At 42.5% G+C, this 18,210-nt stretch overlaps 1 protein-coding gene across 7 annotated transcripts in view; it reads right to left on the bottom strand.

Moving 5' to 3' along the window:
* Nucleotides 1-321: 321 nt before the first annotated feature.
* The window catches only part of cacnb2a (calcium channel, voltage-dependent, beta 2a), a 66,614-nt gene continuing 48,725 nt past the window's right edge, over nucleotides 322-18,210 (bottom strand). For 3 of the 7 annotated variants that reach the window (XM_027274268.1, XM_019271667.2, XM_019271665.2), the window contains exons 3-13: nucleotides 12,782-12,904; nucleotides 12,565-12,701; nucleotides 12,412-12,485; nucleotides 11,971-12,104; nucleotides 8,984-9,064; nucleotides 8,843-8,901; nucleotides 6,972-7,081; nucleotides 5,183-5,334; nucleotides 4,230-4,325; nucleotides 3,708-3,845; nucleotides 323-2,215 (exon numbers count right to left, since the gene is read on the bottom strand). In XM_027274268.1, the coding sequence (XP_027130069.1) occupies nucleotides 1,424-2,215; nucleotides 3,708-3,845; nucleotides 4,230-4,325; nucleotides 5,183-5,334; nucleotides 6,972-7,081; nucleotides 8,843-8,901; nucleotides 8,984-9,064; nucleotides 11,971-12,104; nucleotides 12,412-12,485; nucleotides 12,565-12,701; nucleotides 12,782-12,826 (1,818 nt within the window). In that variant the 5' untranslated portion in view covers nucleotides 12,827-12,904 and the 3' untranslated portion in view covers nucleotides 323-1,423. Of the gene's footprint in view, nucleotides 2,216-3,707; nucleotides 3,846-4,229; nucleotides 4,326-5,182; nucleotides 5,335-6,971; nucleotides 7,082-8,842; nucleotides 8,902-8,983; nucleotides 9,065-11,749; nucleotides 11,770-11,970; nucleotides 12,105-12,411; nucleotides 12,486-12,564; nucleotides 12,702-12,781; nucleotides 12,905-18,210 lie in introns of all 7 variants that reach the window. The other 4 variants (XM_010744122.3, XM_019271666.2, XM_010744120.3 and 1 more) reach the window with 2 other exon arrangements.

The following is an 18,210-nucleotide window of genomic DNA, read 5'->3' as shown; positions in this document are numbered from 1 at the left end:
CCTTAGCAGCTAAGGAGCAGCTACAGCTAAGCTATCCTTAACAACTAAGTAGCAACTACAGCTGAGCTATCATTAGCAGCTAAGTAACAACTACAGCTGAGCTATCCTTAGCAGCTAAGTAGCAACTACAGCTGAGCTATCTTTAGCAGCTAAGTAGCAGCTACAGCTAAGCTATCCTTAGCAGCTAAGTAGCAGCTACAGCTGAGCTATCATTAGCAGCTAAGTAGCAGCTACAGCTGAGCTATCATTAGCAGCCAAGTAGCAGCTACAGCTAGCAATAGTAGCTAAGTAGCAGCTATAGCTAAGCTATCCTTAGCAGCTAAGAAGCAGCTACAGTTAACATTGACCGCTAATTAGCACAAGTTAGCTTTAAGTGGAGATTTTAGACTAAACAAATTATATATAAAGAGTAAATTAGTGTTTTAGAGGTGCTGGTAGAGGATTTTTTAAAATCTTCAGACAGACTCAGACTAGCAGTTTCCCCGTTTTCAGTGTAAGCTGAGCTAGCTTTAGCTTCATATTTACTTCAATGAGCTTCTCGTCTGGGCTCAGTTGCCAGTTTACTAGGTAGCATCTATTTTCTGTGACCGCTGAACCTCATCAGGGAACAGTACAGGCTAATAAATCATGAAGGTTATAATGTAACTGTATGATCAGTCCGGATGTTTGTGGTGCGTTTGAGCTGTATTGCATTAATACTGGAAGGTGTTTCTGTTATTTAGACGACCCTCATTGATATAAACAGGGGGAAGACAAAATAACAGAAACTATCAAGAGCACTACAAGCTAACTACACATCCAAAATGATCACAAAGTTCGATGGAGAAGCTTTAAAACAGTTTGCAGGACTGGTGTACCTAGTAAACTGTCACCTGAGTGTAACTCTCAGCAAGAAAGCGACTGAGTGTATTTCCCAAATTGCCAAACTATTGTTTAAAACAAACAAAATACTCTGCAAATACAGCATCAAACTAACTTGGTTAGTCAACCGTTGCAGTCAACCCTAGCAGTAGTCTGAAGGAACAAATTATTCAAGTGGTAGCAAGCAAAAAAAACAAAGAAACTAATAATAATAATTATAATAATAAAAATAAAAATGCTAATCACAGAAAGCACAGCTCAGTACAGAAATACTTCTGCTTTTGTGTCATGCTTTATCAAACACAGGTTTAAAATATGCATATTTAAGAATATTCATGCATATCCACACATAAACAACGTCTATGCATAGATACACACATACATATATTTATATATTTATATTTGTATCTATGTAATCAAAATCCTGCCATTGAAAAAGATGCAACAGCATTTACAAAGGAAGTGTACATAAATAGGATGCTGTGGTTTCAGGGTATAGCAGCACGATGGGAGAACAGAAGAGGAGAGTCCACATGAGCTTCATCAGGAGGGATTTGGTCTGTCACTGGTGGATGTAGGAGTCTCTGGCCCACTCCCCTGCATCACCCCTCTTTTTGGGAGCCACCTCCCCCTCTCGGTCCCTGTCTCTGTCCCGGTCGTAGTAGTGATGGTGGTGGTCGCGTGCGGGCCGGTGGTGGTGCGAGCGCTGCTTGTTACGCTCGTTATGGTCCTGTTCGCGCTCCTTCGAGCGGTGGTGTCCCGTGCTGTGGCCGGCTTCGTCTGCCGCCCCACCACCGCGGTGATGGTGGTGGTGGTGATGGTGGTTGTGGTCCCGGTGGGGCAGTGGCTCGTAACGCTGTTGCTGCTGGGGGTGCCCCTCCCCTAGATCCTCCTCCTCCTCCTCCTCTTCCTCCTCCTCCTCCTCTACTTCCTCCTGCTCCTCCTCCTCCTCCTCCTCCTCTTCCTCCTGGTGGAGGAGCTGAGGGCGTGGCTCGATGTAAGCCGAGTCTTTGCTCTCTCTGCTCTCTCGGCTCTCGGGGGTCTCCGAGTCCAAAGTCTCCTGCCGGGAGAGGCCCCGGGCTCGACTGCTGTGGTGGTGGTGGTGGTGATGGTGGTTGTGGTGCTCAGTCCTGGTGGAAGACGAACGGTGGTGGATGTGCTGGGCTCTCTTGGAAGACTCCGTCCGCAGAGGTCTCTCCTCCTCGTTGCCCTCCCCCTCGGCCTCTGCGTCGGCGTCAGCCTGGTCCTGGCTCTGGTGGTGGTGGTGGTGATGATGATGGTGGTGCTGGTGATCCTCTCTGGAGCCCTTTCTCTCCACTAACGCTTTGTCTCCTTTCTGCTCTGCACTGCTGCCCTGAAGCCAGTAACACAGCAGTCAGTGAGGTGACAGAAAGCAAAAAAACACACCGCAAACACACCAAACACATGCAGATTAATATTCTCACACTTGAACACACACACTGTTTGAATATTCATCAACCGTTCATTAAAGGTTGATGAATCCTGGAGTTCAATCCTCGTGGACCTCTGGCACCTTTATCTGAGGGCTTCTCCACACTCACCACACTAAGCAATGTTAAGCTGACTCTTCCTCCTCCTCCTCAATACCAGGAGTTTGCTCCTCAGTACCAGGAGTTTGCTCCTCAGTACCAGGAGTGTGCTCCTCAAAACCAGGATTTTCCTCATTCTCATCCTTACATTTCCCAAAGTGGTGGCAGTGGATGGAGAGAGGGTAGATGTTAAGTGATTTATACAGCATGTACACACTCAGATATGACACATTAGCTGTTGATTGTTACTGTTAAGTGTTCGACACTTTTGTTTTTGACTTCTTCTCTGCACACTAAAGGTTTATTTCTCTCAAACCTGTTAAAATCAACGTAAGTGAACACTTCAGCTTCGCATGGATATGGAGTCCATCCATCTGACATCAGGAGTCAGTGTCCTGACTCGCCTTATTCTGCCTCTGATTGGCTTAAAATTTTGGGAGAAATATCGTGTGCGTAGAAGAAGTCTTACATCTTTTACTTGAACTCATGAAACATGGGAGCAAAAACTACATTTATATACGAATTTATATTTTTGAATGTCTATCTTCTATCTAATGACCAAGATATGTCTATTTATGCTGAGCGTAACCGTACGAATCAGGAAACAACTTTTTATTTCTCTGATTGATCGACTTTATTGATGCTGGCGCTCCCTCACTCTCATTCACTGGCTATGTCACTCAACCAGCACTCTCCCTCCCTCTCTCTCTCTCTCGACCCATCAAATTGTGGATCTGGCTTAACTTCTCTGCCGCAGGTCGCTGTGTTTCTTTGGCGGCGGTCACCCCTGCAGCCTAAAGCACCAAAAAATGGATTACCCCGAATCAGATGAAGAGAAAAACCTGCATTTTCACCACAGCGGCGAAGTCTGAATGCAGCCTAATGAGGCTTTAAGCTCTTCTTTTAGAGTGGACAATAACAAACAGAAGTTAAAAGTTTATGATTTATTGAATTCAGCCTGAAACTTATTATTTGTGTCCAAACACGACGCAGAAAATCAATTCTTCTTGATGAGACAGATGAGAATAATAATACTGAACATGTTTGTTAACATAAATATTAAATGTTATATCCTTTTATTATAAGTTCCTTTTGTCTCTTTTAGTACATTAACCTGCATACTTCTACATGACTTGCTTTAATTACTAAATGTCCTCTCAGCGGACTGTATCTGTAACAGCTGTATCCTAATCCTATTTATTGTTCATTATATGGAAATTAAATAAGACTCTCTGTTTCTAGCTCTGTCTGTCACACCCTGTCCTGTTCAGACAGCTATCCCCGCCCTGATGTTACCTGCAATGGGGCTAGCACTGGGTTGGGGGGATTGAAGCTGGTGGGGTGAGTGCTCTTCCAGTAGAGCTCCAGGTAGTCAGCCATATGCTCACATGCGTCCTCCAGCTGGTTCTCATCCAGGATGATGTCGAACATCTCCTGAAGAAGACGAAAGGGTGAGGACAGAGTTAAAGAAAATGGAAATGGACTTCTAAAACTAGATTTATTTATGAAGAAACCATAATGATCTCTATATATACACACAAGATGTCAGAGTTAAGTAACTCCCCAAAGATATGAACTGCTATGTGAATTAAATTAAGCCTGCACTTTCACAAGCCCGGGGTGCTTGCTTCATTTTCTAAAATAATAACCAAGCAGATTGCAGAAATAGAACTGGCATGAATTATATAAAAAAATCTGACTTCAGATATGCGACATGAAACTAAAACAGAGCCAAAACATCTCTATAAGGACAAACCTCCAGGTTATTTTAAACACTGGGGTTCAAAATCGGTGGTAATTGAGGTCCGCTGGACTTACAGGAGTGCACTGAGCCAGCTTATCCGCGGCCACCATCTGGACATTGAGGTGTTTGGACTGAGACTTGCCTCTGGACTTGATGAGCCTCTGCAGCACCTGAAGGCAGAAAAGGACAGAACGAGGTCACGATTGTTTTATTTGCCAAAACTAAATTTAGGCTTTGTGCGAGCAACAATTAAGTCTAAACAATAAAGACAAAGTAAAGTAACTAAGTACATTTACTTGACATTTAAGGTTTTTTACTACTGTCTATTTCTTTTATTGGCTTTTGACTTTAAAATCACGTCGAGCTGGAGGCCGTTGTCACATTTCAGGTTCAAAACGACTCTTCATAAACCTGTGGGTGACGCCACGGATACGCCGTACTTGGCTTTATTTAAATTAAGCTGTTTGAGGACCAAAAAGTTAAATTATTCAACATTTTAAAATCCATAAAATGAGAACAGATTTATGAAGCAGAACTCCCTGTTAATTTAAAGGAGACATGACCCCCAGGAAGGGACGCCAGACCTTTCTTGTATTGGTACTTTTGAGTACTTCTTCCACCGCTGCTTAAATACTTTTATAATAACTTATAAAACTCCCTTTATAAGTTTGGCTGCATATAATATGGCAGCAGGCTGTAATTGAGAAGACAGGTGGTAGAAGAGTGTGAGTGTGATTCGCACTGATGCCACTTTGATTTAAAGCTTCTATCTCGCGTCTCCTTAGCTATGCTTTCTCTCGTTTTGTGTGTTACCCAAAAGCCTGTTTCTTTTAATTGATCACTGAATCATGAGCCTTTTTTTACTCAAACTGAAGGTCAGAGCGATGAATCAGTCCACTCACGCGTTTGCTCGCTTTCAAATACATGATTTGTTTAAAAATTACAGCTACGGAGCAGCTCAGTTACAGGAAAACACAGAGGAGCAGTGACTGACTGTCACTGGATCAAATATGTTAATGTGACTCACCTTGGGAGAGGTGATCTTGACGTAGACGATGATGGGGGCGAGGGAGGTCTTTCCCAGTTGAGACGGGTGGTTGATGGTGTCGGCGTCCAGAACTACCAGCTGTAACGTCCGGGCCAGTTCGAAGATTCGCTCAATCTCACTCTGGACCTCAGCTAAAGAATCAGAAACAGGTTTTTTTCACGTCCAAGGAGTTTGTCTCTGTGCTTTTATGCACAACAAACATTAAATAAATATCTAAAAGATATAAATATATGTACAATATGTTTTTAAAATGAAAAGAGCTGTACAGTTTGTGCAGGAAGTGTTCACTGGTTATTGTGCAAAAGTTCACAGCATGCAGAATATTTTAATGTGTGAGATATTTTAGAAGAAATGCAAGAGTCAGTGCTATTATTTATCCTCTTTCAGTGGAAACATTTTGGGAAATAGAGAAATAAATGACAAGACTGATACCACTTCTATTTATGTGCTAAATATAAAGCTACTAAAGGGGAAAAGGGGGGCGACGACTAGCCTGGATCTATTCAAAAGGTACCACTACTAACTTTCTAACCGGAAGATGGATGTAATTTTTATGTCCATCTGCTAAATGTTGTTTGCAAATGTTTTTCATAATTTAGCTTTATCACTATCCTGCCTTTTGATATTTAATGTTTTATTGTATTTACTGTTACTCTTCTTTTTAAAAGGGTCATATAAATAAATCTTAACCTACTCAACATGGTTTGAATAACCTGACTGCACAGCATCGCTGATTTTATGCTCGGCTCTTTCTGTTTCGTGGAAACTTAAATATTCAAAAGACATCATGACTTTAGGGACCAGGCTTAAAGGACTAATCGCTCTGAGAGGAACAGTGAAGCCGTGTTCTGTTACCTCTAACAAATACAGACTGTTACATCACACAACCCCCACTCGAACAGATGACGACGTGACTGCAAAATCTATCCTACAAATATCACAGCAGGGCACGGTTCCCAATCTGAGAAGAGTCTCGGGCCAAGCTTCATGACTTCCAGTCACGACAAAGTCTGAAGTAAACTGATAACACGTAAACATTCCAACCTAACAGCTCATTTAGACTTTAGACTGACTCACAAATTCTCATTTCCCGGCTAAAATATGCCAGAGGGGGTGAGATAATTTCACTTGTTGCCAACGCTGAATTTATTTATTGTATCCTGAAGAAGGGAAAAGTTTCAGCAGCATGAAGAAAATGTCACTAAGTCAAGAAAAGAACAAGCAAGTCTATAAATCTTACTCTCTTTTTGGGGAAGTGAAGATTTCAGGCTCCATAGAGCACAAAATGGCTTGTTAAGATGGATATTTTCTCTTTATGAGTGAACAAGTAAGAGGTAACATGATCGAGTCCTAGTGTGTGATCCTAAAAAATGTTTTGATCCCAGCGTATGCTTTTCCTTGGGGCTTCTTACTCTGCTGCAGCCGCTGACTGACGCTTATGCTGATACGTTGCAAACATTAGCCTTGTCACCTCAGCTTGACTCAGGAATCTGTTTCATTCTAATCACATCTAAACCCCAATCAACCCCGGTCGAAATCAGAGCGGGTTCTTGAACTCGTTATCGTGCGTTTATGCGTTTATCTTTCATTCCTAACAAAAGAAAACTGGCCAAGGCCACTCCGAGCACTTGGGAGTTATCATTGCCATTGTCAAGTGTTTCTTTAATCGTTTCCTTCCTTTTCCACATAAGCTGGTCTCCTTGAAAACATTATGAATCAAAACACCAGATGTTCCCAGGCATTGCAGCGATTTCTAGTTTGTACGTACCCAAATTCGAGCGTGTGTTGGAGCGCTCGATGATGGCGTGCTTGCTGGGATTGTTCAGGACTGAGCGTTTGGCAAGGGAGATGTCCGCCGTGACACGAGTGATTGATATTCTGAAACAAGAGACAAGAAAAATACACTGTGAACTCGATCTTATGGACTTGATCTGAAAGGAGATTTCAAGACAAACACTTATTCTTGCTGTATATTGAGACCAGAAATAAAAGGGGGAAGCAAACAGCTGCAAAAACTCAGAGAATCAAAGAGAAACGATAACAGACAGAGAGTTAAAACAAAAGAAAAATCATGCACACATGCGTAATAAAAGCAGATCCCCTTTTCTTTGAACATAGATAACGGAGTCAGCTTGATTTGATTGAGTTGATAACTTGACCCAAACCCGCAAAATGAGGCTGGATCACGACCAAGACTTCTGATGCTGAACCCAATATGTGAACTCATTTCCTGATACAAATGATTCCTTTTCCCAGAGGTCTGATGAAAAATATTGATACGACTTTAAATGAGATTGCTCAGTAGTTTATCGCCTGATGACGATTAACAGCCAATGTTTCGGGGCTTACGGTGTAGCCGGAAGATGTCCAAAAATGAGAATGATGGACTTCCTCTGCGACTTCATATGTGAGAACGACGAGAAAGACACATTTCTGCCAGTCAACAGATATCTGCGTTTAAATTTGATAATAAAAAGCTGAATTGGCGTCAGGTGAGATTGAATTTCAGTTGATGTGTTTCACTGCTTTTGTTCTCCACATGCAACCAAAGACCACTCAAATGTGATTAGTCGATACTACTCAAGACTAGAAACAGAAACCAGAACACTTCCTTTCCAATCCATATCTGTTTATATCGATGAGAGGTTTTCCAATGGGACCAGAAAACGTGGCATTAATCCCCTTTATTAAAACTTGACATTTAACTAACTTTACGAGACTGTGACTGAGACTGTGAGCTCAGAGTGAACGAGCAAGAGGCTGTTAGACAAGAATAAATCTTGGACTGAGCGTCATAAAATAAAAGGCAGAGCTGGGCTTCCTGCTGTTGGACTGTTAAATAATATTAGCTGGCTGCTGTGTTGTTGCACTCGCACAAGTAATATAATCACAACAAACACGTGTACAGCTGCCCATATTTACAGTGGTATTACACTCTGAAACTCACTGCTAAAATACGAATTTCTATGTATTGTATGTGAAAGAAGTTACCAAATTATTTACAGTCTACCCGCACTCATCCATAATAACTAAATGTATCACGAATATGGAAGTTTCTGCAGAAACTGTGAAGCATAGTGGTGAAAGACAATTAAAATGAGACAGTTCATACTGGGAGGCTTCCCGACACACAGACCTCATATACTGCAAGTGCAATTGCATGATGTGCACTCCTTACTCATATTTCAGAATAAAAGCACTCTGTAACATGTCAGTAGCTTGTTGAGAGTGAAAAGCATGATTTCAGCCTGATAACTTGTCATCCTGTATTAGTGAAACGATGTCTGAGGTTTGAAGAACAGAGCTCAAAAGGTAGTTAACATGAATCACTGCAGCTGCCGGTGGTCTGAGTGGATCTCAGCGTTGTTTAACTTCACGGCCTCTCTGCTTCAGATGGGTGGATGGACTCAACATTGAGTAAGGCGAATCCTGCTCTGCTCTAGGGCCCATTATGGCCTATTAAGGACATGGAGAGGGCCTATTTAAAGCAGCAGCACACATCTCCAGGCCAAACAAACTTGTTACACACTCCCTCGGCTAACCTCAGGGGACAGATAAATACCAGCCTATAGAGTTGGGGGAGAGAGGAAGAATGAGGGAGGAAGCAGGATGAGAAGAAAAAGGTCACAGGGAACTTACCTTCCCTCGAATCTGTGTTTCAAAAAGTCAAATAGTGCTTTTTGCATCATGTCTGTCACCTGTGAACACGAGATTTAAAGGATTAATTTGAGATATCAAGACAAAACAGTTAAAAGTGACACGCTCTGCTGCTTGACGTACCTCGTAGCCCTTCAGTGACGGTCCAACCAGAACCACGGGCCGCATGGAAGGCACAACGTCGTACGGAGGAACGTGTTCCGTCTTAAGAGAGGAGAAGAACAGTTGCACACATTTATGGAGACAAAGTAAATACCATCACAAATCACTCAAGAAGTTGGAAGAACAATGAACAATTAAAAAAAGCACCGTGAACCATGAAATGAGACGCCTCAGCAAGCCCGACAAAACACGAGCTAGCTTTGATTTGGGTTGACGAAATAACAAAAGCAGGTTACAAAAAAAAAACTTGTGAATCTTTGGATGAATTCTCTCATTTCATGGTTCTCGTGTCCGTGAATAAAAAAGGGGGGAAACTATGTAACAGGAAAAGTTAGTCAGACAAGGAGAAAAAAGCCACATTAGATCGACAGAAGCTACAACTGAAAAACTCGGAAAAATTAGAACGCAGGTAGAAAAAACGGGACAGAGTGGGAGCTCAGTTTGTGTAACAGCTTCGGTTTTAAAATCAAATCGTGGAGGTGATTTTGATGAAAATTAGAGCAGCTGATCGGTATTGGTGCCAATACTGACCTTATTAAGCAGACTCACATGATGATACACATTAAGCTGTTTTTTTTTGGCTCGTGTCAGTGTAAATTTCAGTCACAGCCGACTGCATTGTTAGTGCCACAGAAATCCTTTGCTTGCAACTGATTTCAATGAGTTCAACCCAGTAAGATATATTGATCTTAAATTAGAGTTAAAGAGCACCAATCGTTTCTGTAACAGAAGTAAAAATAAACTACAATGGTGTGTCACTTGACAGAATCTGCAACAATTCAGTTGCCGCCAACTCTCCTGACTTCCAGTCCCAAAAAGTAAACTGATAACATGTAAACATTACAACCTAACAGCTCATTTACACTTTGACTGAATCGCAAATTTCTCATTTCCCGGCTAAAATATGCCAGAGGGGTGAGATATATCACTTGTTTCCAACGCTGAAGTTTCACCAGCATGAAGAAAATGTCACTTTTGAGTCAAGAAAAGAAGAAATCTACAAATCTTAATCTCTTTTTTGGGGAAGTTGTATCCCTGTATGCCAACACTCCTATGTATAACATTTCTTGAAGTGTTTATTGTGTATGTTCAGTTATAAGTTGGCATGTGGTCCCCTGTTTGTGATTGGTGATTTGTCATCACTTGATTCCTGATTGGAGCAGCACCCGGTCCAGCTGTCCAATCCACAGGATGCAATTTCAGGGGTACTAACGTCACTAAATTGGGATTACATGATAGTCGGGGGGGTTGGGTGTTCTCACAGCTTGCCGACATGTCTCTCTGTGTTAAATTGTGAATGTTAATAATTGTATCAACTTGTTTTCGCTGAGGGACTTTCACTGCTCACTAGCTGGGGACTGGGTCAGGTGTAGCTGATTTACTGATTGCACAGACAGAGATATTTTGCTTAAAATCACTAGGTTTAGGGGTGCTGTCTCTCTGTTTTTGGTTAAGTAATGGTTAGATAGGGAGCTATTTCCCCATTTGATTAAATAAAATACTTTATTATTAAAGATTAAAGACTTCTAAAGGACACTTTTGGTTGTTCTTTGGTTTGAACAGCATCCACTTGCACTTTTACCCTTGTAGTCTGCCTCTTTTATTTTTATCATCAATCCTAACTCCTGGCAATAAATAACTATGTTTTACCAAGTATAACTACTTCCTTATCGCTGCACAAGCTGGTTAATCATTTAAGTCATAAATGCCAAACATGTATTTTGTTCAACAGCTTCTCAAATATAAATATTTGCTGGTCGTACTCTCAGGAAAATGAATTTCTGCCTGCGTCTGACAGCGAGGCGGTGAACCTTATGCTGCTGTGAGTCCCAGGCGTCTGACAGAGCATCGTGTTTGAAGGATGCGTGGATGTGCCAGCACACTGGAGGAAAATGCGAGCACTTTCTCTTTCTTAAAGCAATAACAGCAGAGAGGGTTGATGACTTAAAAGGACTGATTATCATATCCAGCACGCAGTATTTATTTAAACTCATTCCCCCCCTTATTTGTCCTACAGTTGAAGCTGCTCTCTCCGTCTGTGTTAACTTCGAGTGTTTGAGTAGATTTCATGTTGCAGTCTATCGCCCCCTCTTCCTCTTCTCTCCACTTCCAAACATTTTCTTTCTGTCTAACATTTGCTGTCGTCATTGGACCTCCCTCGAGACATTGTGGGAACTGATGCACACTACGGCTGACTAACACGAGGGTATTAATGGACAATGTGGTTCTGCACAAATACTTCTAGTAGCCTAAGTTCAGCTCTGCATTACGCGGTTCACGTCAGCATCGTCATGGGAAACTTTCAGTGGAAGTACTGTGACGAAATGCTTTCGCGTTTTAAAAAATGTAATCGTGGAAATTAAGATTTTGTTGTGATCTTGCACACATTTAGTATATTGCAAAAACATTTTAATAAAAGATACATTTATTGGAAAGCTGTATTCGATGAAAATATCAATAAAAGGTCTTTTAAAATAAAAATAAAAAACAGACTATAATCTTGTCTGGCGTATTAAAAGTCTGTTCACACTGAGCTCTCACTCAATCAGGATTCACTTACAAACACATGAACGATCACAAACACAACACAGAGGATTGCAGCAGCAGTGAAGGGTGAGAGGTCAGTACAGAGCTGAGTCTCTGCAGAGGAAACGTATAGTACAGTTCAGACCACAGAGGTCATCCCCAGAGCCTGCTGATTGTGGTGCACTGCACGCCACGACTTACCGACTTCTGCTTCTGCTTAGCTGTGGTGAGACGGAAGAGGAAAAAGAGAGAGGTTAAGAACAGGCATGCATGCTAACGGATGGGTGCACGCCGAAGGGACAAGGACAGCGGTGTAGACAGACAGGACGGACGCTGAGTGAGGCCGAGCAGCCACAGGCATTTTAGTCTGAGCGGTGCGGACGGACAGAGAAGAAGAGAGGGTAGGGTAGTCCAGAGTTTACCTTCTTAAAGAAGGGCATTCGTTTCTCTTTTGCTAGGGGTGACATAACAGTGTTTGGACTGGCTTTAGGGGAACGCAGGTTGGCTGGAAGCTCATTGTCCTCGGGGTCTAAGTCTGTGGCATCTATGTCAATGGCTACGCACACAGACAGACAAGAGCACCATCACACAGGTGAACACAGGAGGTCACAGGTAACGGGGTACATTTCACATTGACAGTAGCACAGAATCTATGCTACTGCACAGAGACAGCAAATGAGACATGTAAAAGTACAATTATGGCCATTAAAGAGGAAAACATCAACTTTATCGCAGGTAGAAGTCAAAATATTAAACATCTAAGTAGCAGGTCTTACCTTTAATTTTAAATTCAGCAGTTAAAATGTGGTTTAAAAGACCAAAGAGTCTATTAAAGTTTTAAAGTTGGCTGTCAAGATACTCACCAGACGAAGGAGGAGTAGATTTCCGTGAGTTAGGAACCACTTCACCTAAACTAGAGGATGAGTTTGCTCCCAATCTAGTGAAAAGAAAAGACCATCATTTAAAGAAGTCTATGTTGATTTCAGACAACCTCCCAGACAAGCCGAAGATCTTACCTGGAGTGGAACTTGCCCTGTTTGGCTCTCTGCTCCTGGAGGATGCGAGTGTTTTCAATCTTCACCGGACTGGGGATGAAACCGATTTCACAGCCTTCCTTCACCAGGCGTCCTATCCACCAGTCGTTGTTGAATTTCTACACAGAATAATAAAAAGATACTTTATCTTGAATGTCCCTCCTTCTTCCCCGGATCACTGCCTTGAACATCAACTCACCTCTTTGACATGGAGGAAGTCTTTCGCCTCAAAGGAGATGGCCATGCCTGGCACGGGTACATCGTCATCGTTACTCGGGCTGTAGTTGACATTTGTGCGAACAGCAAATGCAACTGGTTTGGTCTTCCAGGAGGAACAAAGAGAGGGAGATAAATGAAAATGTCAGATCGTGCGGAAAGATATAAACAACTGTCAAATAGGAAATTATATCCTAAATAATAAGAAAATCCAGACCTGTAACCTTAGAGTACCCACATGAGAGAGGAGAAATGTTTAAAGCTGTGATTATTGTCTGTGCGAGGTGTAAAAATAACCCTGGGTGAGGGATAGAAACAGGCTGTGACTCATCCAGACTTAGTTTAACCGTGTCTCTGTGAATGATTTGGCTGCTGCACTGTCTCCGCTACAGGCTAAAAACACTTTACAGAGTGATGCAACATGTTAGTGTCTGTAACAATCACCACTTGAACACCAACAGTAAAAACAGGACTCTTGTCTTGTGCTTACTTATGGGCCGCACAAACAGCAGTTGTGCAAATGGCTCATCAAATCAATCCCGCAATCTTTACAGCGGCTGAATCAATACTGGCCTTCCTATCGAATCACCACTGACCTTCCTCTTTAGGACAAACAGTCCATTGAGATAATGCATACAGCTAATTAAATGTTTCCTGTACATGATATAACTACCTGACACTGCAGACTGTTCACATGAGAGAGCAAAAACCAACTCTGCCCAGAGTGACGCATTACGTCCTCTGCAAAAAGAAGGTTTAATATCGTCATGCTCACAGAAAAACCCTGTAAATCTAGAGCTCTACCCACAAAAGCTGCACACCCCTTTAGGACTCACATAAAACGCTTTTGGATATAATATCGGAGCCAGCCTGGCGGCGATGACAGCAACAGTTGGCAACACGGTCGTGCCCTCAGCCAGATTTGCTCTGCCTCTGACTGTGTGACAAGCGTGACTGAAGTCAACAGGGAATGCACACGAATGTAGCTTGGAGTAATCTCCCAGCGTAGACTCGCATGCTAAATATTTACCTGCAGATGAAAGAGTGTGGCAAGTAGAGGGGAAAGGGGTGTATGATATTCAGCTTGAAGGCAAATTGAGCCCACCAGATCAGAGCTCTGATGATGCAACTTCAGTTGGACTTCATACAGAATCTGAAAAATGCTTTCAAAAGTGCCACCGAATAGCTTCACCATTTCATCATAGTAGTCCTACTACAATCTGATTTTCACCAGGCAACCTAAAAATAAACCTTGACAACACGTTGAGGTAATTCAGTTTCAATCCACATGAAGAACTAACACAGAGCGAGGCAGCCTTATGTTTCACAGGGAACGAAGAGGATTAATTAAGTAAGTATATAATCCAGAAGACACAGAGCAAAGATGTTGGTTACCTGATGAATATCTACTTTTCTTTTAACTCTAATTAGGTCTCCACCACTGGCTCCATAGCTGCTAAAATGCTCTATTACGCTGACCATAGTTGCCAACTTTTACTGCTGAGCAGGTCGTGTGAAGTCTTATTATAGTTCGTTTGCTGAAATCAGCCGCCTGTGCAATCGAAACAATGAGCTAAATGAGGCTACAAAGCTCCATAGAGCTGAAGGGATGTATGATAATCTGATTATCTGTACATTAAACATAGACACTGTGCAACTTTTCTACCATCAAATAACAGATACATAGACACTGTGCAACTTTTCTACCATCAAATAACAGATTTTCAATCATTTTTATGCTACATTGACATTTTATACGTACATTCAGAGAGTAAAGTAAATTAAGTAGCTCCTGTTAGCTAATGTAAACTCAGTTTGTTAGCCGGGCTTCCTGAACTGTGAGTTTAGAGCACTGGGTGAGTGTTAGTGTTTGTACCATTGGCCTTTTGGCAGAGCTGGTGTCATGCCAGAACCGGAGCTAACAGAGACAAAGAGACCAAGGAGAGTGGCTGAGCAAGGAGCATCCGGACGAAAGTAAATCTGGGATTGACTTTTAGTCGTTGACGATAGCTTGGTGAAATAAAAGGCTGAAAGACAGACGCTGAGCTGGGATTCTTATTTTTGGACTAGTCAGTAATATTAGTTGGCTACTTGCTTGATGTTTGGCTGCTAGTTGTCAACTAGCTAGTTTTTGATCATAAGTAATATGATCAGAACAAATACACGTGTGCAATTGTCCAAATTCACCACAGTGGTGTTACACTCTGAAACTGGCGGCACTAAATTGCAAAAATACCCAATTTTTGCACAATGTTGCTTTAAGCTAAAGATCACAGGACTCAGCACTAAGGAGCATTTTAGCATCTTTAAGCTCATTGTTTTGAGTTTTCAGACCACAGCTTTACCGTTTTAGTTCACCCTCATGGGTCTCATAGGATAGTTTTCAGTGAAACCTTCCACAAACCTTCACTGTACAAGACCTAAACAGCACCAAACAGCACCAAACAGCAGACAGACACAGTCGAGAGAGAACAGCTGGCGAACATAGTGGAGCATTTAAAAGCGTTTAGTAGACACATTTCCTCCAGGAGTTAGTGGAGCCGGAAAAACAGAGATAAAAGTCAGTGGAGATTGGACACAAACAGGACTCCAAATAAACGATGATGTTCTATACAACATTAGCTCCTTAAAAAGGAGTTGGCACCTTGTATGGCAGCCAATGCCATTAGCGTACGAATGTGTGCGAATGAGATATGTAGTGTACAGTCTGTTTACCATATAATTCTGGAAATTATAGGTTCACCATATCAACCTAAAACATGATGATATGTCACTGTTGCGTAGATAACTTGTTTCTGCTGCCCCCAGGTGGCCAAAAAATCTATTACTGCAGTTATAGCAAGTCAATATGAGATTGAATGACTTCAAAGATTAATATGTTTCGGGAACGTCAACTGATTGGATTTGCTTGGATCTAAATGCTACTCAAGATCTCCCAAACAGGCAGCCATGCTCAGTGAAGCTCGGCGCTATGGGAGTAATTCATCAGCGGCTCCAGGAGAAGCTTTACAGACGACAGTGGTTCTCCTTAATCACGGCTTTCACTGTCCGCTAATGCCTGCACTGAAATACAACAGGTGTGAAGCGACTATGATGAACTGTGAGAGATTATGGAAATAAAACATCAGCGAAATCCTCCTGGAGTCATATTCCTCGTGTGAACAGCAATGTAAATATTCCACAGAGTGATGGTTGTTAAGCTGTGGGTGCGAGGAGATCCTCCAATCCAATGCGTGCATGGCTGGAACCTGTAGAGGACAGAGCGTCCTTGGTGTTTGCATGCATTGAGTCACATGGCTGCATGAAGGTATGAGGTCCATTAGCACATGTATGTGTGCTCTCTTGGTTGTCTCATGGACCGCTGCCTCTTTCCTCCCTCCCCAGCTGCTCTTACTCGTCTTTATCCATCATGGCGGTGAAGCTTTCTACAGGCTTAATGACATCTTATAGACCTGTAGGCAATCACGAACACATACATGTCCTACATGCCACCTTGTATCACAGGTGACTGGGGGATTTGTACATAATGACACCTTTAACAAAAGCCGTACAGTATCTCTACATCTGCTGACCGAGCCCATACTGCTCTGTTGCTTCTTACGTAACGCCGGCCTTCATTATGGATGCCATATTGACTGCAGCGAGCGAGGGAGGGAGGGAGGGAGGAAGGGGGGAAGGACGGGGCGGAGGGTTAGGATGAGAGGAGGGGGGAAAGAAGAGAAAGGTAAATGAGATGGACAGGAAAGATAGGGGACAAGATGGAGTGCGAAAGAGGACAGGAAGCGATTCATGGAGATAACAAAGGACAGATAAGAGCGGGACGACCAGTTCAAGAGATCTGTAACTGGGAGGGACCGCAGCCAATTAACACCACGCGTCGCTCGTCACAATATCTCATCTCACCATGAATATTTCAGTTGATCATACCTCCCGGTCCTCTCTGTAACTGTACTTACACTCTGACTGAGTGAACACTTGCCCTTGCTGTTGCAGTTCGCCATGAAACACGCCGCGGCCTCTCCATTAGCGGCACACACACACGAGATCTCACGCTATAAATCAAGATTCCCACATTGTTTCACCTTGAATGTTGCGGATCGATTCGAAACGAATTCCCTTTAGCTGTGTGCCTCAGGCTGTGAAATGTATGGAGGGAGCTATAACCTTCATTAATACAGCATGGGAAGATGTTTCTATAATTATCCAAGGTTGCTTTAGTCTATCGTAGGTATGCACACACACTGATGATAAATGAACGCTGTTAAGTCATTGCAGCTACCAGACTATGTTTTGTTTTCTATCATGCATCAAGTCTTATCCACATTAATTGTTTGACTTGTAATGTGTGTGCACTAATTAAACAAGTCAGTTAACATATTGTATCCACACTACTTAATCAGAGTGAGATTAATGAGTTCTGACTCTGATCTACACCTCCCTGCCTGATCTATAACCGTACACAACAAAACAGAGGAAACTCTCATTGCTCATAACATTTGAATGACGTTTTATAACAAAGTTTAGGAGCAAAGACCACAGCTTGAACTCCCTTTTATTCAAATACAGGAACCGCTGGTGCTGGTACGATAAAGAGACAGCTCCCAAACTCAGTCTTCCCACCACCAGCCAACAGCGGTCCATCTCCAAACTCCGCCATCCATCTACGACCCTGATTTTTCCTTTTATTCCTTAACTTCCATCCACCTACCCTTCATCCCTCATCCGTTGACTTTCACACCTAATCCCTCACCACCTTCCTATCATCGCTCATCCCATACCTCTTCGTCCACTCGACCCTCCTACAGTACATCATCTTAGTTCACCTTCATCCACAATATGCAGTAAACCTGTCTACATCTACATCCATATTAGTCTTTGTTAGTGAGACCTGCATTAACAGAGGTTGTTGTAAAAACAACATTTGTATATACCATCTATATCAGTTGTAAACACGTGAATAAATGTAATAAAGAAGTGGGAAATCGCAAACGTAACATTATGGGCATCAGCTTTGTATCTCTACTACTTATCTCTACAAATATCAGTGGTATGTCCGGGAAGTCATTGTGAATTACCGCTCATAAAAGGCTCACAGTCAGAGAGTCTGCACTTCCTCTGACCCCGGCTCGCTCTCTCTCTGGTGGCCAGACCACTGAGTGGCTATTTTTTACTAGTCATCTGTCATGTAAAATGCCAACGGGGGTAATCTATGCCAGGTTATCTATAAAGCCAACTTATCTTTTTAATTAGTGAGCCAGAGAGGGGTGGCTCTGGAAAATAACAACACAGACCTGCTGGAATGATCCGTCTTTGCCAGCTACGAGCTACTCTGAGACACAGAGCAGGAGGAAAATGTCTGCTAGAATGGATGGATAACCCGAGAGCTTACAGCTTACAGCTAATGAGCGTGCT

The sequence above is a fragment of the Larimichthys crocea genome, chromosome XXIII (genome assembly GCF_000972845.2).
Source record: "Larimichthys crocea isolate SSNF chromosome XXIII, L_crocea_2.0, whole genome shotgun sequence".
Lineage (NCBI taxonomy): Eukaryota > Metazoa > Chordata > Actinopteri > Sciaenidae > Larimichthys > Larimichthys crocea.
This window is presented reverse-complemented; position numbering and strand designations above follow the sequence as displayed.